The 23,803-nt window shown below is 38.6% G+C and overlaps 3 protein-coding genes across 9 annotated transcripts in view; 2 read left to right on the top strand and 1 right to left on the bottom strand.

Moving 5' to 3' along the window:
* Nucleotides 1-23,803, bottom strand: part of MED12L (mediator complex subunit 12L) — a 362,611-nt gene that overhangs the window by 80,952 nt on the left and 257,856 nt on the right. For all 7 annotated transcript variants that reach the window (XR_008710707.1, XR_008710706.1, XM_055569353.1 and 4 more), the window contains one exon: nucleotides 43-190. Coding sequence is in view for 5 of the 7 variants with exons in the window: in XM_055569353.1 (XP_055425328.1) it covers nucleotides 43-190 (148 nt within the window). In the remaining 2 variants the exon portion in view is untranslated. The remainder of the gene's footprint in view (nucleotides 1-42; nucleotides 191-23,803) is intronic.
* P2RY12 (purinergic receptor P2Y12) lies at nucleotides 7,761-11,844 on the top strand. The gene is made up of 2 exons (XM_055569356.1): nucleotides 7,761-8,133; nucleotides 9,836-11,844. Exon 2 carries the CDS (start codon nucleotides 9,858-9,860, stop codon nucleotides 10,875-10,877), a length of 1,020 nt encoding a protein of 339 aa, XP_055425331.1. The 5' UTR covers nucleotides 7,761-8,133; nucleotides 9,836-9,857; the 3' UTR covers nucleotides 10,878-11,844.
* Nucleotides 20,223-21,875, top strand: P2RY13 (purinergic receptor P2Y13). The gene is made up of 2 exons (XM_055569359.1): nucleotides 20,223-20,399; nucleotides 20,859-21,875. Exon 2 carries the CDS (start codon nucleotides 20,874-20,876, stop codon nucleotides 21,873-21,875), a length of 1,002 nt encoding a protein of 333 aa, XP_055425334.1. The 5' UTR covers nucleotides 20,223-20,399; nucleotides 20,859-20,873.

Raw genomic sequence — 23,803 nt, forward strand, 5'->3', positions numbered from 1 at the left:
CAAAAGAGAGCAAATGGGGGCAAATGCATGAGGGCTCTTTACCCCCTGTCTCTGTGTTGCTCTTCTTATTTAGGATTTTCAAAATATCTTTGGTAATCTTCTTCAGCTGATGTCTGGCTTCGTCACGCTCTTTTCCCACTCCATAAAGAAGGATTGTGCGCTGGTTACATTCATGACTTGAAGATTCATCCTGAAAAAGAGAAAACGCATTTTGAAAGCCCTGTTTAAAGGGTGGGGTTCGTGGACATGAGACGCGCTAACCACAGCATCTCCATGCTGGCTCGTGCGGTGGTGGCATCTGACCCGCCTTCCAATCCACCTCAACCTCCACTGGCAACACCCTTGTTTTTCCAGTTTGGAACTTGCTAAAGTTTAAAAAAAAAAAAAAAAAACACAGTGTCAACTGACCTGAAGTCTTAATAGAAGCAGTTGATGTGGGCGTACCTTACAGAGTAAGTTTTGACTCTTGATTATTTAAAATTTAACATGGTGTTAATGTCACATCCTAATTACATACTAGCTATATTTTTATCCTTATGGAAAATGCTATTTCTTAGTAAGCTCGGCTTTCTACATTCAGTAAACATTTTTAAACGGTTTATATTTTTGCTAGAATCCTCAAGTACTTTTATTAAAAAAAAAAAAAAGTTCCATTAACTTCCAACATGACTGTGTAAGACACAAGAATGTATATTTCTTTCCAAATGTAAACAAAAGCCAGCATGGTCTTATTAGGTGTGAGAAAAATAGCTGGAAATGCAAACACATTCTGACACCACCTTCCTCTCCTGGACCACCTCCCTCCCCCACCCCACCCCCATCCCAAACACAGTGGATTCCATCACTGTTTTTCCTACACAGAAGAGGGAACTACTAAGGCAGAGCACCACAGAAACACACTCCTTAATCAAAGTTAAATATTCCAAGATAGGTCCTCTCTTATGCCTGGTTTTGAATTTTTCTAAGTAATCTTTTCTCTTTGATCCTATATTCCTAAATTTTCTTGGTAGAATTCCTAGTTCTATCATTTAGCCCATCTTCTTTTCTTAACATTTGCCCATATTTACTCGTGCGAGGTAATTCCTATCACTAATAGTATCTATCCCTAAGAAGCTCACACGAGGGAAAGATTTGTCCCAGGAAAAACAAACTGTATTCTGTGCATATAAATTAGCAGTGGCTGCAAAAAAAAAGCAGAGTCCTTGTGACCTGAAGAACACTAATGTTCAATATGGAGTACACTCCATGTGTGTGCTCTGCACAAAGCAGCATTTTGCTTCTACAGTCTTGAAGTAAGACCCTGTTTCCTCTCAGTCTCAGTCAGTGTTCTCTCAGTCCCTTTTTGTCATTCTGTCTTTCTCTCACCTGCCTGCATTCAAGGCACCACTTCTTGCATCGCTTCCTTCTTTACAATATTTTATCAGAAACATACATTTGCATAACCTGCCAATCTATCTTGCTACCACGTCCCCAAATGTTATTTTAAGTGCTCAAATTTGCCTTCTTAAAAAAAAAAAAAATCTAGCAGTGTTTTCTAGAAGCTGTTATTTAATACCCTGAGTTGCATAATCTCTTCCAAAGTCTCAATGGACAGACCTAACCCCAGCATAAAGTCAACACAGACAGTGATTCCTATAGCTCTATGACCTGAGCTACTTCACTAATCTCTGATTTTGTTGTTCCTCTACTGATATACTTCCTTTTTGCCTGGTAGGATGTATAAATATAAGCCCTACAAAGGGAACAGAAAGGCGATGAGGAAACTGCACAAAATTCAGATACCAGTCATGTGCCCTGGTGATTGTTTTCAGTTAAGTCACCTGTCAAGTGGCTCTGATGCAAACTTGAGTGTGCGGGGTGATGGAAAGATGTTAGCAACAGCTGCTTAGAGAGCACCTACCTACAGCAAGACAAGGTACTACGAACCCTGAAAAATGCATGGATGAATGTCCCCTGATTAAGGAGTACAGAGTCAGTGTCATCCCAGCAGCATCTGCAGAGCTTGAAGCCCAAACAGGGAAGAGGAAGGAAGGTATCCTAGAAAGATCCATGTGTTCTATGGACACGGAGTACTATGGCTCCACACTGATCAAGTAACAGCCTAAGATCAGGGTAAGAGAGGGCTGTGACTGCACCCAAGGTATGCCCTTGCCAAAGCCATGGTCCAGAATAATGAGTCTTTTCGAGCCTCAGATTCTTCCCCTAAAATCTGGTAACACCTCCTTTATTACAAGGCTTGAGTGAGAACTGAGATATGTCTGTAAAAATGCTTAGGCATATCAGATACAGCACCCCCTGCTGCCCATTCATATTACTGCACCTCCCCCAATAAGCGCCCTACAACCACATTGCTACTCAGTATTCCCAAAGGCGCTGAGCACTTCCTTCCTTTTCTGGTCTCCTCCTGCCACCTGAAATGCTCTCAGCATCCTCAACTGCACTTGTAGAAATGCTGCGTACAATGACAGCATTTCTGTCACCCGAGTTTATTGAAAACCCTCACTACAGGGGAAGGGGTGGAAAGGACAGACTTTGGAGCACTTATCATGGTGTACAGCACTTATTTTCTCAGTAGCTGTTAAATGTCTGTCTTCTCCACGAGACTGTCAGTTTTGTGAGAAAGAACCAGGTCTATTTTATTCACATTTACATTCTCCTTAATGGCACTTAATATTTGTTAAATATGTAAAACAAGTAATAATTAAGTAACCAAAAAACTAAAAGAATGGGGCAGGGGTGAAGATAAGAACAAAACATGGTTTTATAGAAAAGTTGGCTTGATAACTAAGTGTTGAAAAACTGAAGATGAGAAATGAGAGGCAGAGAGAAAGACCAAAAAGACCTCTCTTGGTCTGAGGTTTGTAGGGTCAAGAGGTTGGCAGGGTATAAATTAGGTCTTAATGGTAGAAATAAAAAATAAGAAGCAAAATCAAGAGGTACCTGAAAGAAGTTAGCAAAGGACTGGGAAGTTTTAAGACGGACTCACTAGATAAAATCTGTTGGTAGGTAAAGGAGCAAGTTATAAGGGTAGGGAGCTCATGAATTCACCATTAGATGAGGGAAATTCACGGGGTGGGTGAAAATGTATTACAAATGTCTAGTAGGTGGTTTGACAGCAGGTATAGTGTAGAAGTGACATCTTAGGGAAAAAAGCAATATGTCCCTAGAAGGGATTCAAATCCCCCATGTTCTCTTTGGAAAGGGTATGGGAGGGAAGAATGCTGAGAGAGTGAAGGGCATAAATAAGTCATCAAATGATGGATATACAGTCTCCATAATTAACAAGTAACCAAAGAAGTCAAGGTCACAAAAGTGAGGGAAGCAAGAGTTAATAACAGGGGCCATCAACAGTGTTGAAAACAGTTAAGAAATCACAGTGGATGCTGGCTTCCCTGACTTGCTTCTTAAAGAAACAAACAAACAAAAAACCGTGTGAACCTCAAAAGAGAAGTTTCTCTAGAGTGGGAGGGGCAGAGAGGAGGAAACAGGAGGTTGGAGTAAGAGTGATGGTGCAATGGTGACTGGGAGGGAAGTAGCCCACACTTACTAGCAGCTGAGTGTAAAGAAAAATAGCTTGAGAGGAAAGTGATCACTTTATTAGGATGACCAATGACATACTCTAGTTTCAAAGCTATGTTTCAAGTGAGTCTCCAGGAAGGAAATCCGGATTGGAGGGCAGATAATACTGACAAAGGAAACAGGCAACAGTGACCTCATGTCTGGATTAACTTCAGAAGAAAGACGAGGACATCTTTCTACTTAACCACACACAGAAATGAAAACTGGTGAAAATACAGGGAAATCTGGAGGTGAAGAAGTGAGATGCTTGTATCAGTTCACTGGCCGTATTATGCTCAGGGAATGGGACAGAGGCAAAGTCATGAGGTAAGAGTCAGGGGATGGAATTAAAAAAAAACAAAAGAAGCTTGCAGCTAGCTGGGGGGAAAAAAGCCCAAAGCACTGGTCACTCTCTACATGGAGCATGAAGACAGCTTTTCTGACATTTAACATTTTCTAGGGAAATCATGATAGGTGTTACTAGCTTTCAAAGATTTCAAAAGCAAATCTTTCAATAGCCTACAAAATTGGTTTACATCAATTTTTTGTGCATGTAGAAAATGTACAAGTCTTCAAATAGCAACATACACATGAGAATAAGGTCAATCTCAGAAAATGGACCACATATTAGCAAAGGTATCGGTTAAGTTCTGCTCTTTCAATTAAGTATCAAAACACTCGGAAGTTGCATGGCTGTAAAAGCTCAAAGAAAGTGTTAGTCGCTCAGTCATATCCGACTCTTTGAGACTGCCACGACTGGAGCCCTCCAGGCTCCTCTGTCCATGGAATTCTCCAGGCAAGAATACTGGAGTGGGTAGGATTTTTCCAGCCCTAGGGATTAAACGCAGGTCTCCTGCATTGCAGGCAGATTCTTTACTGTCTGAGCTACCAGGGAAGCCCAAAAGATCAGTACCAAAGGATTATTCTCTTGTTGATACCCTGAAGGACACATCTGTTGGGCAGGAGAAAGAATCCACAGGACAGTCTATGGAATTCTAGCCATCCCCTTTCAAGCTCGCCCACTGCTATCCTTGAGTTAAGAAGGTCACCTCCCTGTAAACTGAGTTCTGAAAATCTTAACCTCCAGATCAATCAGTTTGCTTTCTTCAGATAATATCTCAAACTCAGAAAGACTTAATTGATTTTAAGAGCAATTAGGAGGATACACATCCAAAAACTCTGGAAGGCTTGTTGCATTGATACCACAGCAATTGAAAGATGTTCCTTAAGCCAAATGTTCTGAGAAGGGAAAACTGGAATTAACTGGTCTGATGTTAGTCATCTTCATTTCTTTAGAGTAAGTGACTAGAAATGTTGCCAAAACTTGTGTGTGAGTTCATAAGGATGTGACCACAGTGGTGAGGTTATTAGAGCTGTGAACTCTCCTTTCACCTCCAATCATTATTTCTTTCAGCTGAAGCATTCAATGGATCATATTATTCTGTATAGAACAGAATAAATTTCAAATCAATGTTACAGCAGGAATAAGCCTTGGGCTGGTGGAGGAGAATGGGTGTGCACACTGCGGGGAGGCTGTGCTAAAGAAGAAGGAATTAACAGCAGTTTCTCAGTAGTATGACACCTGACCTGGAGTAATTTTTTCTAAATCAAGAGAATCAGGGACTCCTATAATTAGATATTTAAAGGAAAGCTTTGTACAATAATAGCTTATAGTTAACAGTATGGCCAAAATGAGGCCTTTATCCAACAAACTCAGAGCATCCTAGGAGCATTATGGCTGTCAAGTGGATTAATTATAGACACCACTCCTCTGCTTTCAAGCAAAACACGTAAGACAAGGATGACAAATAACTGGATCACCAGAGATAGTATACTTTTTCTGTTTTTTTGCTAAACATCGCAATGCCCAATACTCCTTACTTTTGGAATTTATCTTATAATATCTAACCTAAATTTCTACATTCTAACAGGTAAAGCCAAGCAAGATGACATGAAAACTGCCTTAAATACATGTGCTCCATCAGAACGTTCTCTAATGTCAACACAACTGCATTTCAAAACCATAAGACAAGAGAACTAAAATAGCATTAAGAGCTAATCCAAGGGCATCATTACCTCTTCATCTCCTCGCCAGCCCAGTTTCACAAGGACCACAGGTTCCTGCCATTTCAGGGCATGGCCCTCTCCATTCCCAGAAATCCTATTTGAAGCAAATATGTATTTTCGGATAAACAGACTACCTTTAGTAGACTCGATTAAAAAAGAAACCAATTAAACCATGTGTATATAAAAATTCTAGGGTATACAGAATTAGTTCACTTTTCCAGTCATCTTCCAATGACAAAACACTATCAGAGAAGGTTCAAAGACAGGTGTGGTTGCGAGTTAAAGTCAGAGGAGAGATAAAGCTAATTTAGATCAAGAACTGGAGCCTTTCATTTACCCCTCAACTCCCTAGTCACAGCACTATAGAAATCTGGAAACATAAATGAGTTAAGTACACTGAAATAGTGTTCCTTTCGTGTGGCATATTAATTTGTTGAAAATAGTCAGGATTTCTCCCGCCACCCCACCACCCAAGCCTTGTTTCATCCAAAGGTCTTAGAAACACTTCACAAACATTCCTTAAAGCTGACAATCAATCCGGTGTAAAGGCAAGTATGACTCCTATTTTCCTAAAAGGAGTATAGCCATTGCATTCATGGCATTCACCTCTCACTGCTGGGCCTCAGTGCGGGGGAAGGGTTGTGGAGACAGTAAGATAGGGAAGACTTTTACACACAGTGGTCACAGGTGCGGGCTCTAGAACTAGAAAGCATGAGTTGGAATCGGGTCTCTAACTTTGCTGCTCTACTCCTCTGTTTTCATCATCCAGAGAACAGAAATAAGATGATTATCTACTTCACAGAATAGTTAACTCACGACAATATAAGAAACCCAAAGTGGGCTATTATTATTCTGAAGCCTATGTGGCATAAAAGCTTTTTCAAAAAGTATGATCACTCTCTAAACCAACAAATAAGTTAATTTTCCAAGAGTATATCATCAAACCGACATCTAGATGACTAACAGATGGGGACCATGATGTGACTGATATTTCCAACTGAAATTACCCAAATCCATACCCTGATTTCAAATCCATAATGCCAACAAAATTCTCAGCTAGTTTAAATCAGGGGCCTTCAACCCTTAAGGTATATGAGCACCACTCATACAGCAAACTACAGGTGAGGGAACTACAGATGAGGGCTGCATCCCTGAGTTTCTGAACCACCAGGGCGAGAGTGGTGCCACAAAAGCGCATTTCTCATGACTCATCAGGTGACACTGAGCTGCTGTTCTATACTTTGAAAACCGTCCATGAAGATCATCTAATCTACACTGAGACAGACACACTCAAAACTCAGAAGAAATAAATAATCCAAAGATATATTTACAACAAAGACACTTACCCAAGTGGATCTGCTGGTAACAGAAGGAAGGACATTATAGTTCAAAACAGTGTGTGAGTGTGCACACAAGCGTGAGTATCCACAATATTTATATAAAGGTGATAGTGAGTCTCTTCACTGAATGATTGTTGTTGCTAGTCGCTAAGTCATGTCCGACTCCTTTGCAACCCCATGGGCTGTAAGGACTTCCTAGGCAAGAATACTAGAATGGGTAGCTATTTCCTTCTCCACGGGATCTTCCCAACTCAGGGATTGAACCCATGTCTCCTGTTTGGCAGGCAGATTCTTTACCACTGAACCACCTGGAAAGCCCTCACTGAAATGATGTATTTCCCCAAAAAACAAAGGCAAAGTCAAAAGAAATTTGTTTAAACTCTACTAAAGACAGGCATAAAAGTCCTATATAATCAGCCTAGCAATGGATACAACTGTTTTTTTCTTTCTTAATGTAATTTTAGAATCTTCAATTTTATAATGGGAGGAAATTGTGTCGCCTACAAAGAGCTGATCAAATACAGATTTAAAATAATGACATTATTAACCAGGAAAAAAACCAAAGAGCAAGAGACCTAACATCCCTAATGAGCACACATTACGAGTTAACGTGATTACTTGTTAAAAGGCAATAGATCACCAGTGTTGGGCACAATATGTTTTCAGGTAAATAACCATCTGACAAAGCAAGTCTGCAGCCTTCTCCAGGAAGCAGGTATCAGTAGGCTTGATCTCCTGGACTTATCATTTGCATGGGAAATAACCCAAAGAGCTCACAAAGCATCAACTCTATGGCAGGTTTCAGTAAAAAGCCACAGGATTTTAAATTGCTTTGTAAAAGATGACTTCTCACCCACCGTGCCCCATATTTCCCAAGGAAATAAAAGCAGAAGTCCTAAAAGCAGGCCAGACGGAAATACAGTGTCTGCACAGCCCTGAGTCCACGGCATCTGAAGGTAATTTCTGATTGTAAAATCCTCTTCCTCTCTCCATTTCTCTCTAGAACACTCAAGACCTGACTGACGAAACCTCAGCAGATTCTCTATCATAAAGAGTGTGAGCAGCTAAACTAAAACATTAAAAGGAAAATAACAGATGCCACTCTACAGTCTGTATTAACTACCGCTTACTGGATACATTCAAATCCTTCCGAATCGAGAGTAACCAGGTAATTTTATATCTAGAAGTATTTGACAAGCGTATGTATTTGCACTATGATGTGTGTGTGTTTTTTTTTTCAAGTTTTCTTAAGTTGGAAACCTTTAACAGCAGTCTCAATCTGAGTACTTAAATGGAATATAAACTAAAATACAAGCTACATTAATGATGCTGGAGATAACCATTAACTTCTTCATTGAAAATAAATTATACAGAACATGGAAGAAAATTCAAATGGTCTTACTTGTTTTATCTTGAGCATAAAATGAGATTTGCTATAGTTAGGGGGAGCTGAAGTTCTTCATGTCAAGAATACTTGATAAACAAGCAACAGTTTATGAAAAAATGAGCATTCTCAAAGTATAATTTCCAAAACTATCAGGGCATAAACAAAGAAAAATGGCAGTAGCAAGTAAGGTTAAGTCGGTTATCTTCTATCAAATTCTAGGGTTTATTTAGTCTTTTTTTTTTTAAGTTAAACTGGTGAGGAGGTGCTTGATGTAAACCTTAATTTCTTTAATGTTCAATAATAAAAGGATGGAAAAAAGAATTCCATTGACATTTGGGGGAACTTGGAAGTTTTTTCCTTGGTATTGAGGTATCTGTGCTTTAATATTACCATGTCTTATATTTAGGAATAATATTTTCTTTAGAATCAATTCCATTGGTTTTTGATGAATTCAAATTTTACAAATTCCATTTTAAATTTCAAAACTTAGATGCCAAATAATTTATTCAAGTTAATACATTCAAGTCAAGTGTTAATTTCCTTTATAGCTGCCTGTTGTGGTATAAAAACCTATGTTTTTTTTAATACCAGGCAAGGACATGATCTTGGCATTTTATTTTAGTTACCATTATACACTCTATAAACCTAGAAAGTATGCCTGGGGTATTTTGAGGAATGCCATCTAATGACTACATAGAGAAATCATTTCCTCATTTTTTTTTTAACCATTTAAAAACTTTTCCCTGAATGATAGTCAAGAAAACATACGTGAAACCTTAAAATTTACACAGCAAAGCTGGAAAAGAGATGCACGTGGGTTAAAATATTTGCAGAAAAAGAATACTCTGTGAGGCTGATTTTTGAATGGATGGCAGAGCAATAGAGGCAGAATTACATTCCAATTATAAAGGGAAAAATTTGTTTTCTGCTTTTTATTTAACAATAAATTTTATACAAGTGATTTTATACAAACTTCTTTTCACTTTTTACTTTAAAAGTCTACTATGCGATTATCAGTCATTTCTCCTTAGAACACTTTGAAGGTACTAGAGAGAATGAAGTCCAGGAGTAAGGATTGCTATAGGAAAAGTGACTATGAATAAAAACAACAAAGTCAGAAGGTAAGGAAATGACACTGGAGAAGAATAAAGCATAGCCTAAGTATTTCTCTTCTAGGTTTTATGTATATGCATTTTTGCCTAAGATCAAAAATGTTCTGTAAGAGGCAAACATTCAAAAATAAGAAATACAAAGTAACCACATCTTCATAAAATGTTCTCCAGACTATTTTACTGTGCAAATAGAATATCCGCCACTATGAAATATTTTGATTTGGTTTTTCTGTGTTCTTTACTAACTGCCCCAATGAAGATCAGGCACCTCGATTTTTAGAGAAGTCCCGCCAAAAATGTTACCCACAGAGATGAGGGCAAAATCAGATAGCAGGGACCTGAAAATAATCAGTCCCTCCATCCCCCTCTAGGTAGCAGAGAGAGACACGAGCCATGGACAACCTCACCTCTGTGGCTGGGAACAGCAGCCAGTGCAGCAGAGACTACAAGATTACCCAGGTTCTCTTCCCACTCCTCTACACTGTCCTGTTTTTTGTTGGACTCATCACCAACAGCCTGGCAATGAGGATTTTCTTTCAAATCCGCAGTAAATCCAACTTTATTATTTTCCTTAAGAACACAGTCATTTCCGATCTCCTCATGATTCTGACTTTTCCATTCAAAATCCTCAGCGATACTAAACTGGGAACAGGACCTCTGAGGGCCTTTGTGTGCCAAGTGACCTCCGTCGTGTTCTATTTCACGATGTACATCAGTATCTCATTCCTAGGACTAATAACTATTGATCGCTACCAGAAGACCACCAGGCCCTTTAAGACAGCCAACCCCAACAATCTCTTGGGGGCTAAGATTCTCTCGGTTGTCATCTGGGCATTCATGTTCTTAATCTCCTTACCCAACATGATTCTGACCAACAGGAGGCCGAGTGACAAGACTGTGAAGAAATGCTCATTTCTGAAGTCAGAGTTTGGTCTGGTTTGGCATGAAATAGTCAATTATGTCTGTCAAGTCATTTTCTGGATTAATTTTCTAATTGTCATCGTATGCTATACGCTCATTACCAAAGAACTGTACAAGTCATATGTGAGAACAAGGGGTGCTGGCAAAGTCCCCAAGAAAAAGGTAAACATCAAGGTTTTCATTATCATTGCTGTATTCTTTATATGTTTTGTTCCGTTCCATTTTGCCCGAATTCCCTACACCCTGAGTCAAACCCGGGACGTCTTTGACTGCGCTGCTGAGAATACTCTGTTCTACGTGAAAGAGAGCACACTCTGGTTAACGTCCTTAAATGCATGCCTGGATCCATTCATCTACTTTTTCCTTTGCAAATCCTTCAAAAATTCCTTGATAAGTATGCTGAGATGTTCCAATTCTACATCATCTCCATCCCATGACAATCGGAAAAAAGGACAGGACGGCAGTGACCCAAGTGAAGAGACACCAATGTAAATAAACTGAGGTAATATTTCAGTCTATTAGTGTATAGAACTCCCCAAAGGCAAGCACTATGTGGCAAATATTAACATTGACTAAGAAGTAGCCGAGTTAGTAACAATAACTCTTGAAACAATAAATAGAAGACTACGAAAGCAATTTTCATTTACTTGTCCAATACTGAAAGCAATCTTAAGAAGCAGAGAAGTAACCTAACATGTAGCTGTGTAGCAAAACAAACTGCATCCAATCACCATGCCACATGCAAAACTACACACAGGTTATGATATGAAGCGTTTTGACAAAATGGGTAACCATATAATAATAATGTATATGTAATTTTAAAAAAACATTGATCACAATCCTATTATGAATTTATTATAATCAGCTAAGAATGATAAATCTGATAAAATCACACCAATTATTATATACTAATATATGTATATATACTTATACATGTTTATATATATATATATATTGCAGTCCCTTAACCAAATGCTTACCTATGTGATACTCTTTATAAAAATTTAAGTAATTGAGACATGCAAAGAACAGTAACTACTAACTTTCAATTATGAGGAAAAACTTAAGGGATTTAAACTAATTGAAATGGTAACTGATCAGACTAAAAAGTTTTAAAACTACCTTCTCAAGAAAAACAGCAGAAATAGCAAAGTTATTAAAACAGAGTTATTTTACAACATTTAAATACCAGGAACTTATGGATATTTCCTTAACACACAGAAACTGGTTTACTCATATTTTGATAACTTTAGTAAATACAGTACCATCACTGATACTGATCTCTATTAACTAGCTTCTAAAAACTGTGATTTGAAAAAAATAAAATAAAAACTGTGATTTGGCCTGATGAACATTTCCCCTATGAGAAAAACAAATTAAATATGATTATGCAGTTGAACAGTATGAACATCGACAGGAAAGTGATGAAAATGTTGGGAATTATCTGTTTGTCATTTGTGTATATAATAAATAATTTACATTAAACTCTAAAGCACACTTTGTTGGAATTTCTTTGTTCAAAGTTATGAGATACTATAACTCATTTCCTATACTCCTATATCAAATGAACCTATTTAAGAAAGGATAGTTGCCAATATTATCCTTTTTATTACATGCTATTAGGCAAAATCTATTTTGAAGGTGATATCTCATGTCAATTAGTTCATTGTTGTTATTGTTGTTTAGTTGCTAAGTCATGTCTGACCCTTTATAATCCCTGGACTAGAGCACACCAGGCTCCTCTGTCCATGGGATTTCCCAGGCAAAAATACTGGAGTGGGTTGAATTTTCCTTCTCCAGGGGATCTTTGCAACTGAGGGACCAAACCTGCTTCTCCTGCATTGGCAGGCAGGTTCTTTACCACTGAACCACCAGGGAATCCAATTAGTTCATACATAAATGAAAAATTAGGTCAAACTTATAATGTCGTGAGATTATACACAAGCCATATTGTTTTTTTAATGTAAACAAAACACACATCGCACTTGGAAATGGACATGATTTATCAATTATTTATGATCCTCAGAGGTGATTCCCAAATACAAGGCAGAGATACCAATATCTAAATATAATGTGAGAAGAAATAAAAAGGATTAGCTGTAGTAAAAGGAAGTTCACCGAACTCCAATATAATAGATTCTATTCTACTAAGTTAAATTTCAGTACAAAGCTGAGCTCATTTAACTCTCTGCTAAGTCGTTTCAGTCATGTCCAACTCTGTGCGACCCCGTAGACGGCAGCCTACCAGGCTCCTCCGTCCCTGGGAGTCTCCAGGCAAGAGTACTGGAGTGGGTTGCCATGGTATCTATTCTCAAGCAGCCACATTTCCTTCTCTGGCACTTCTGCAAGTGAGCACTGGATGTCAGTGGAGACACACACAGAGCCATGAATCAAAAAAGATGCATATTCGACTTACTGCTAGGTCAAAGGCAGTAGCCATTTCTGCCAGAGAGACCAACGCAATTCACTCTAATATCATATGAGCAAATTCGTTCTGTAAGAAAACCAGGATATTTGAGCTGGAAAAGAAACAAGGATCAACAAATCTGACTACCTTACTTTGAATATGGGAAACATAAAGGGCAGATCTACTCCTCAATCTAGCCAAGTCAAGGGTAGATTGGCCATGGATTAGAGCTGGCCACGGATTAGAGCTGGCCACGTCATGCTGCCAGGGTTGCATTAGGTGTCGGAAGACTGCAAGACAGGCAGAGATTTCCTGAATAATCTTTCATTTGGGATTAAACTCATTCACTGATGATGATTTCAATAAGAGAAAGAACCAGAAAAGCTAATGGTGTTACAATACTTTTGCAAAACAAATAAACAAACTTGTTCAATGTTTGGAATTATCTAGGTTATTATACATAATATGAAAATTTTACATTAAACTCTAAATCATACTTAGTTGAGGGTTTTTATTCAAATACATTAGAAGCATATACTCCTTTATCGAATATCAAACTGAACCCATTCAAGACAGATTAAGAGATCACTATTTATGGAGTGCTCATTTTACACAGAACATGTCACTATCTCTAGCTTTAGGAATTTTAATATACACAATATATCTCTCATTTCACAACAACTTCCAAAAGAGAGAGAGACAGACACCAAATTTTGTAGATACAGATTCAGAAGATGAGACAGACAAAACATAGTCTTGCCCATAAAAGTGGCTAAGAAGTCCTAATGATGCTGGTTACTGGCATTTTCTCCCAGTGGTTTCTTATATAAATAGTCTAAAGCAGGTGTGACAAATTTTAGCCTGCAAGTCAAATCTAGCCCAGGACCTGATTCATACAACCTGTGATTTAAGAATGGTTTTTACACTTTCAACTATTTGCAGAAGGAAAATCAGAAGAATAAAACTTCACACTGCACAAAGTTGTATGACATTCAAATTTCAGTGTCTGTAAGGTTTAATTAGCACACAGCCACACCCACCCAGGTTTTATCTATGGCTGACTGCCTGTTACAACAACAGGGCGGAGTAGTTGTGACAGACTGAGGGGCCACAAAACCTAAATATTTACTACCTGGCTGTTTAGAACACTGACAGCCCTGCATGGAACCCTAAAACTTCAAAGAAATGCACTGCATAGAGAAAGAGTCCTCTCTTCATGCATCGCAGCGTTTCAGCAGCTTTGCACTGAAAACACCTGTAGGTTCCTTTGGCTGATCTAGGTCCTAATGGCTGGCTGGTAACATGCAAAGTGGAAAGTGGGATTACACTGATGCTGGTGGGAACAAAACATGCAAGTATACTTACAAGCCAATCAAAGAAACAGCCTGACTTTAACAAAATAAGTAAATAAAAACGGGAAAGGGGCAAGAGAAATCAATTTCCAAGAGAAATACAAATAGATATTAAAAATATGAAAAGAAATACACCCTCATTAATAAACAAGTTTATGTTTACATGACATGGCTTTTTCCACCTGTAAATTTAGAATTGATTTAAGAGATTTTTAACAATTTCGTTGGATAATCCCACTTGATGAGACAAAAATGAGTACAATCTTTCTGGAAAACTTTTTAAAATACCATTCAACATTTCAATGCATATCCTTTGATCCAGAAATCCCACTTCTAGGAAATTTTCTATAAATATATGTTAGAATAAATACATAAAAATACATGGAGTGGTATTTGCTCTACAGCATGTTTTTAATAGAGAAAAATTGGAGGGAAAAAAAACTTAAATGCCTAAAAGCAACGGCTTATTTAAACTATGATAACTTTATATAGTATAACCCTTTTTAAAAAATTGTTAGTAAATCTTCATATACTAACATGAAATGAAACAAAGATCCAATATGTCAATAAATATAAATATATATATGCACACATATACATATTTGCACACCATCCCCATGGAAAAGAAATGCAAAAGCACAAAATGGCTGTCTGAGGAGGCCTTGCAAATAGCTGTGAAGAGAAGGGAAGCGAAAAGCAAAGGAGAAAAGGAAAGATATAAGCATCTGAATGCAGAGTTCCAAAGAATAGCAAGAAGAGATACGAAAGCCTTCCTCAACGATCAGTGCAAAGAAATAGAGGCAAACAACAGAATGGGAATACTAGGGATCTCTTCAAGATAATTAGAGATAGCAAGGGAACATTTCATGCAAAGATTGGCTCGATAAAGGACAGAAATGGTATGGACCTAACAGAAGCAGAAGATATTAAGAAGAGGTGGCAAGACTACACAGAAGAACTGTACAAAACAGATCTTCACGACCCAGATAATAACGATGGTGTGATCACTCATCTAGAGCCAGACATCTTGATATGTGACAACTGGGCCTTAGGAAGCATCACTATGAACAAAGCTAGTGGAGGTGATGGAATTCCAGTTGAGCTATTTCAAATCCTGGAAGATGATGCTGTGGAAGTGCTGCACTCAATATGCCAGCAAATTTGGAAAACTCAGCAGTGGCCACAGGACTGGAAAAGGTCAGTTTTCATTCCAATCCCAAAGAAAGGCAATGCCAAAGAATGCTCACACTGCTGCACAGTTGCACTCATCTCACACGCTAGTAAAGTAATGCTTAAAATTCTCCAAGGCAGGCTTCAGCAATACATGAACCAGGAACTTCCTGATGTTCAAGCTGGTTTTAGAAAAGGCAAAAGAACCAGAGATCAAATTGCCAACATCTGCTGGATCATGGAAAAAGCAAGACAGTTCCAGAAAAACATCTATTTCTGCTTTATTGACTATGCCAAAGCCTTTGACTGTGTGGATCACAATAAACTGTGGAAAATTCTGAAAGAGATGGGACTACCAGACCACCTGACCTGCCTCTTGAGAAACCTATATATATGCAGGTCAGGAAGCAACAGTTAGAAATGGACATGGAACAACAGACTGGTTCCAAAACTGGAAAGGAATACATCAAGGCTGAATATTGTCTCCCTGCTTATTTAACTTATATGCAGAGTATATCATGAGAAATGCTGCGATTCATGGGGTCGCAAAGAGTTGGACACGACTGAGTGACTGAACTTTCACTTTCTACTGTATATTAATGTCAATAACTGAATTCTTTAAACTTTTTTTCCTTTTATAATAAAATTATGAAACTGGATACTAATATAAATATTTCAGATAATAGTGTAAATTTATTGCTTGTTGCCTGGAGAATCCCATGGACAGGGGAGCCTGGTGGGCTGCAGTCCATGGGGTCACTAAGAGTCAGACACGACTGAGCAACTTCCCTTTCACTTTTCACTTTCATGCATTGGAGAAGGAAATGGCAACCCGCTCCAGTGTTCTTGCCTGGAGAATCCCAGGGACGGTGGCGCCTGATGGGCTGCTGTCTCTGGGGTCGCACAGAGTCGGACACGACTGAAGCGACTTAGCAGCAGCATTGCCTGTTTCCAGTTATATGTAGATTTTACAATACCAAATTTATTTATACACATGGATCACTACAGTAATGTTAAGCTGCATAATACATTTTAGATTACTACCACCTTGGGTTAGGGCTTCCCTGATAGCTCAGTTGGTAAAGAATCCTCCTGCAATGCAGGAGACCCTGGTTCAATTCCTGGGTCAGGAAGATCTGCTGGATAAGGGATAGGCTACCCACTCTAGTATTCTTGGGCTTCCCTGTGGCTCAACTGGTAAAGACTCTGCCTGTAATGTGGGAGACCTGGGTTTGATCCCTGGCTTGGGAAGATCCCCTGGAGAAGAGAAAAGCTACCGACTCCAGTATTCTGGCCTGAAGAATTCCATGGAGTCCATGGGGTCGCAAAGAGTCGGACACAACTGAGCAACTTTCACTTTCACTTCGCTCTCACCTTGGGTTAATTCAGTGTGGGATTTTAAACACTTTCATATAATCTGGGAAAGTACCATGGTATCCTTCGATGGGAAGTAAAAGGCTCTTCTATGAGTACAGGAGTTCCAACTTTGACTTTCATTTCAATTGAAAGCAAATACTTCCTCATCTTTTCAATTATTATTTATATGGTACTGGTTACATCGACAGGAACTTTATACTGTCAAGTTTGATCCAGAAGACAATCCCTAAGGAGATGACAAATTCTTCGGTTATTTCCATTTGGCAGGCTTCTACTTTCTATTACTTTTCCTTACATATTTAACTCTCTCCTGATCATACTGCTGTGAACCAATTTATGTTTTCAACTGAGTACCTCACTCTGAGACAAAGAGTTTCACAAATCCATGAAAGTGGATTATACCTCCTCACTTAGCAATCAGAAACACCCAGCTCAAAAACTCCAGAATTTGATAAGCACTCCCACACTCATCCTGTCTCTGGCAGTCAGAAGAGAGAGGGGCTGGAACCAAACTGTGTGGGTTTGCAGACGGCTTCAGTTGCAGGACTTTGGGCAACCTGCTTAACACCTGCAATTCCATTTTCTCATCTGTAAAATGGGACAGATCTCTGAGCTTGTTTTAAGAGTTCAGTTCAGTTGCTCAGTCATGTCCAACTCTTTGCGACCCCATAGACTGCAGCAGGCTAGGCTTCCCTGACATTCACCACCTCCCGGAGCTTGCTCAAACTCATATTCGAGTCAGTGATGCCATCCAACCATCTCATCCTCTGTTGTCCCCTTCTCCTTCTGCCCTCAATTTTTCTCAGCAACAGGGTCTTTTCCAATGAGTCAGTTCTTCACATCAAGTGGCCAAAGTATTGGAGCTTCACTTCAGCATCAGTCCTTCCAACTCAGGACTGATTTCTTTAAGAAAGACCACATAATCACTTAGAACAGTATATAGCTAGTGTGATTTCATTGGTTTTGACTAAATTCCTTTGAGCTTGATGAGATTTTAAATGTTTTGTTTAGGAACCTGACAAATCAGAATAATTTCTAGGACCTTTCATGGTATATCTTCTTTGATTCACTCCTTTAGTCAGCTATCCCCACAGGTATAGAGAGTACTCCATTTTTAATTTCACTTAACAAGAAACGTACTAACATGAACCACTTGACCAGCATTATTCAAAGCACCTGGCAAACATTCAAACATTTTTATACCCTTAACAACCCAATGAAGCAAATGCTATTCTTTATTTTCATTGTTATGAGGGGGTAATGGTTTCATAGAGAGCATAAGTAACTTGACCAAGGTCACAAGAAAAGTAAGCTGGAATATAAGGAAATGAACCCAGGCACTCTGGCTCTCAAGCATTGCTCCTGTCCCATCACAGCCTCTCAGGTGCATCATCAAGGCAGAGGACCCTACCCCAGTGGGTACCAGCACCGCTGTGAACTGAGAGACCACTGGCTAACACGTATGAAGCACACAGACATAAAGGAGTCTGTTGGATATTTCCTATGGTCAAACATTTTGAAAACCTACATTTAAGAGAAGATACTTCTGTAACTCTAGAAATGCCACCATAGATCAGTTCCTCTTTTGAGGTTTCCTACTCTTTGGCATTTTGAAATTTGACCAAAAAGTGATTTCCAGTTTTCATATTATGAAATTAACTTATACAGCATTTCCCTTGTTTAAATTGAAACTATCCCAAACGTACATCTAAATAATGGAGCCATCAGGAAATTTATACTTAATTACATAGGTCTAATCCCTCTATTTAAATTTTTGTAAGTTTGTTTTTATTCTCTACTGAAGCAAACAAAAGGATATATGTTTTAATTATGTTCCATAACATTAATAAAACTCAAAATCTGTATTTCCAAGAAACAATTAATCTAATTCAAACATCAATTTTTCTTTTCTTTTTAAATTTATTTAATTGGAGGCTAATTACTTTACAATATTGTAGCGGTTTTTGCCATACATTGACATGAATCAGCCATGGGTGTCCACATGTGTTCCCCATCCTGAACCCCCCCCCCACCTCCCTCCCCATCCCATCCCTCAGGGTCATCCCAGAGCACCAGCCCTGAGCACCCTATCTCATGTATCGAACCTGGACTAGCGATCTATTTCACATATGATAATATACATGTTTCAATGCTATTCTCTCAAATCATCCCACCCTTGCCTTCTTCTCCAACAGAGTCCAAAAGGTTGTTCTTTACATCTGTGTCTCTTCTGCTATCTCGCATATAGGGTCATCGTTACCATCTTTCTAAATTCCATATATATGCGTTAATATACTGTATTGATGTTCTCCTTTCTGACTTACTTCACTCTGTATAATAGGCTCCAGTTTCATCCACCTCATTAGAACTGACTCAAATACATTCTTTTAAATAGCTGAGTAATATTCCATCATGTCTATACACCACAGCTTTCTTATCAATTCCTCTGCCAAAACACCCATTTTTCAAACTGTGCCACCACAATGGTAGTTTCAACCCAAATTATTAGGCATCCTATTCTCTCAGAAAAATGTCCAGTGGGATACTGAATTCTCAGAATTCACCGAAAATGCTCGATCAAGCCAACACAACAGTCTAGTCCAATCCTGTGGTAAAACTCACAGCAAGAAATATGAAATGAAACTTGCCATGGAGAACTCCACATTACCTCATAAGATCTCCTGATTTCCTCATTCACTTCATCTGGTGAGGAAACATTTCTTCATAGACAACAACTTTCTCCTTACAAAAGCAGCAATTACATCCTTTCAGAAATGTTACAGAACTCGGCTCAAGGTTGATGAAATTCCTGAAATCTTTAGCACTTTGCAAAGTCACAAATACAGGAAAAGAGAGTTCCAAAAACGACTTTCCCGTAAGTAAAATAGTGTATTTCCATTTAAATCTGCAGTTTGTTCACCAGAGCAGTGAGTAGCGAACATTTTTTTCATACCTCACACGTAGTCAGCACTATTCTAGGCACTCATCTCAGTCTCTAAGCACTGAAGCATGCAGTGTAATTAAACCCATTGTACAGATGGGGAAAAAGAGGCACAAAGCTACTAAATCATTTGTCTATTATCTACTACCCAGTAACATGTGATTCTGAAATTCTAACCCCCAAAATCTGGGTCTAATAGGCCTTACCTCTTAGAAAACATATCACTTCATCTCTCAAAGGTTGAAAGACCAAACCAAAGATTAAGATAAATGTCTATAGGAATCATCAGGTCACCCCAACAAACACAAATTTCTGAAAAACCCAGTCTACGAGGGTGCAGATGATGATCCTGTCTGGTTTTAGAGTCAACACTTACTCTCCTATAATTTAAGGCTATTTTCTTTACATTTCTCCCTCCTGTTATTATAAGGCATTAAAAATTTCATTGAACATGTAGAGAAGGTAAACTGCAGGAACATTATTATATAAGAAAAATATAAAAATGACTGCAACTGAACTGATTTATTCAAACCATAGTACCTTAACAGTACATAAGTTTAAAATAAAGAGGTTCCTTATTACAGAACCCCTCAAAGGATTACATATGAAGAGGTTCTAATGGATCTCAACTGCGCACGTGAAAATGAGGAAGGAAACTTGGTATAAGAAAGCAGAACAGCATTTGCTTCATATGTCTTTCATGGGCTCAACTAATGACTGCCTCGATCGATCGGAAGACAGTGAGCTGAGTTTCCTTCCAAACAAAGGTGAATTTCAACTGTTATTATGAATGGCTTGCTTATAAACGATAGAGTATTTTCAAGAGGGAAAAATGCTTTTTTAAGTTTAACATTCTATAAACCATAGATTATAAGCACAGGAAATGACACAGTGTTCCCCAACACTGTGAATACTTTTACCTCTTAGCCAGTTTTATTTTACTGCCATGTTAGTTAAAAGTAGAACCTGTGAATGGGGTAGAATCTGTTATTTGGATTTCGTAAGGGTGTGAAAGGAATGGGACTGTTAATTAAATACCTGAACTGTACTATGGGCTTTAAAAATGCTAGCCAGAAACAACATGTGCTTTCTCAACTGATTTATTAAATGTGATGAATAAATTTAAGGTGTAAACACGCTGCAAACCTAAAGTCTATTTTTAACAAGGAGCATTTTGAAATCATGAAATGCTTCTTGTTTTACTTTGTGTATATGTTTTTTAACAGCTGACACTGGAAACCATGAATGTGACAGTGATGAAGGGCTTCAACGGGTCTGAGCGGTGCCCCAGAGACCTGAGGACAGCACAGCTAGTGTTCCCGGCCATCTACACTGCTGTTTTCTTCGTGGGCATCCTGCTGAACAGTTTGGCCCTGTGGGTGTTCATTCATATTCCCAGCTCCTCCACCTTCGTTGTATACCTCAAAAACACTTTGGTGGCTGACTTGATAATGACGCTCACGCTTCCATTTAAAATCCTCTCTGACGCCCGTCTCGGACCCTGGCAGCTCAGAGCCTTCGTGTGCCGTTTCTCTGCCGTTATCTTTTATGAGTCCATGTACGTGGGCATTACCCTGCTGGGGCTCATAGCTTTTGACAGGTTCCTCAAGATCATCAGACCTTTCGGAAAATTCTTCGTACAGAAACCTGCTTTTGCAAAAGGGGTCTCAACCCTCATCTGGCTCTTTTTGTTCCTCCTCTCACTGCCAAACATGATCTTGAGCAACAAGGAAGCAACGCCATCTTCTGTGAAAAAGTGCGCCTCCTTAAAGGGTCCTCTGGGGCTGAAATGGCATGAAGCGGTGAATTACATTTCCCAGTTCATCTTCTGGACTGTTTTTGTCCTAATGCTTCTCTTCTATACGGTTATTGCAAAAAAGGTGTATGATTCTTACAGGAAGTCCAAGAGTAAGGACAGCAAGAACAACAAAAGGCTAGAAGGTAAAGTGTTTGTTGTTGTGGCTGTCTTCTTTGTGTGTTTTGCTCCGTTTCACTTCTCCAGAATCCCATATACTCACAGTCAAACCAACAGTAAGACTGATTGTCGACTGCAAAATCAACTGTTTCTAGCTAAAGAATCAACTCTCTTTTTGGCAGCAACTAACATTTGCATGGACCCCTTAATATATATACTCTTATGTAAAAGGTTCACAGAGAGGCTACCGTGCATGAAAGGGAGGCAGATCGCAGCATTCACTCAGGAAAATCATACGAGTCAGTCGGACAATATAACCCTAGGCTGATAACTTTATCATAGTTAACTATTTATTGATGAGACTTCAAATGACAATTTACTTAGAAATCAAACCAAGGCAATGAAAAAAATGGATTAGAACAAAAGTTTTGTTACTTTTTACTATCCTGGTTCATAGAATGGATCATGTCAACTTTAATTCACTGTAATCTATTCACAAGCAGAATAATGCCTTAGTAAGAGAAAGCACAATAGGAAGCAAATGGTGGCCACTAGAGGTCACCTTTTCAAGAGCATTCACTTCCACTTTGGAAAAGGTGTATTATGGGGAAATGTATGTTTCTAAAAACACATATTTTTTTAAATATAAAAAAATATATTCCTTCACTCTAAAATGCCTCTTCACATTCTTTTGCACATGTAATTCAAACAACACTACTGCTTTTGTATCCCACTTGCCAATTTAGAAAACCAACAACAACAAAAAAACAACTTGCAAGTCCTTTGGTGAAAGCTGAAGCTAGAAGTTGAAACAGATGCTAGATGGAAAGCCTCTGGGGAGTAGGTCAGAAAGCCCTTTACTCCAGATGAAGGTATTTCTCCTTACAATTACCAATGGCCTCTTCCCCAGTATGCCACTACACTACAGGATGCACAGCAGCAGTATTAAGTCACATAAAATACCATAATACATCCTAAGTGTGTACAATGCGAGAGTAAGAATACTGTATTCTTATTCTTTGGCATCTTCCCTCTGCCCAGCAGATACTCTAACGGTGGTTCAATATTCCACCTATTCAGCAAAGCCTTCCAGCACCTCCACGCTCTTTATCTCTGGTTCAATCTCTGGTTGAAAACAACTACTTCTCCCACATCTGGGTAGAAACTCAATGCAGGTTTCCTATAGTTAGCAGTATTCTAATGCATCCTCTAATGATGGTCAGGATTCTTTAAAAAAGGTAACATACTTTAAAGACAGAAATATGTCATGTTTTCTTGGTATCACCCATGATACTTTCAACAGATAATAAATTACTAATATTTTAAATAAAATATGTCACTATGCCATTTCTTGGTATGTATATAGTTAGAAATGCTGACCCACAATCAATAATATCCATACTGGGAAATTTTTAGAGGATGATGACCTACTTGTACTTATATATCTCCGCATTTTCCCGAATCCCTTTGTGGTTAAAAAAAAAAAAAAAAACCTTAAAGTATGTTCATCTGCAATTGTGGGTGCTGATTTGTGCCTTCTAGATAAAATGTGCAAAGGAGTACTCATGCTCTGCAGATATGCCAGTAGCTCCAACACAACCATCAGAATGTGAAGCCCACGTCTTCTTCCATGGCCCCAAAGACCCTGGAACTTGCCCGACCCTTCTAGTCTTTTCTCCTAACTGTTCTTCCATCCCTGGAACTCTCTTATATAAGTTTATAACTATCAGAAAATGCCATGCTCCTATTTTACCCCTGTGTCAATGAACTTACAAATTTTCCTCTGACTCACCAAGAAAACATTTACCCATCCATGGAACTCTAAGTTGCCATTACTCAGTCCATGAAATCTCATCTGGCTAACCTCCCAACATCCAAACCCAATCACTCCCTCATCTGTATGTTGTCATACCTCAAATATTGTAATGATCACATTGCTTTGTAATTACTGATTCACAGATGTGTCTACTCTTTTAATAACCTATGTGCACTTATGAGAGCAGAGAGTGTGGACCATTGCACAATCAATAAATATTTGATAAAATATAACAAACCAAACTACCTTTATTTTTATATACCAGAAAAGCAAAAGGGAAGCCAATTCTCACTGACGTTTTACTTTTCAAAACATAACATAAATTTCTTAAAAGCTCAAGCTCCTTTTAGTTGGTCTCCTATGCATGTACACAGAAGCCTGGGAAGCGGGGGCATTCTTGGGTTCATCAGTGAATGACCAGGAAGGAAGGAGGATTACTG

Source organism: Bubalus kerabau, chromosome 2 (assembly GCF_029407905.1).
Source record: "Bubalus kerabau isolate K-KA32 ecotype Philippines breed swamp buffalo chromosome 2, PCC_UOA_SB_1v2, whole genome shotgun sequence".
Taxonomy (NCBI): Eukaryota; Metazoa; Chordata; class Mammalia; order Artiodactyla; family Bovidae; genus Bubalus; species Bubalus kerabau.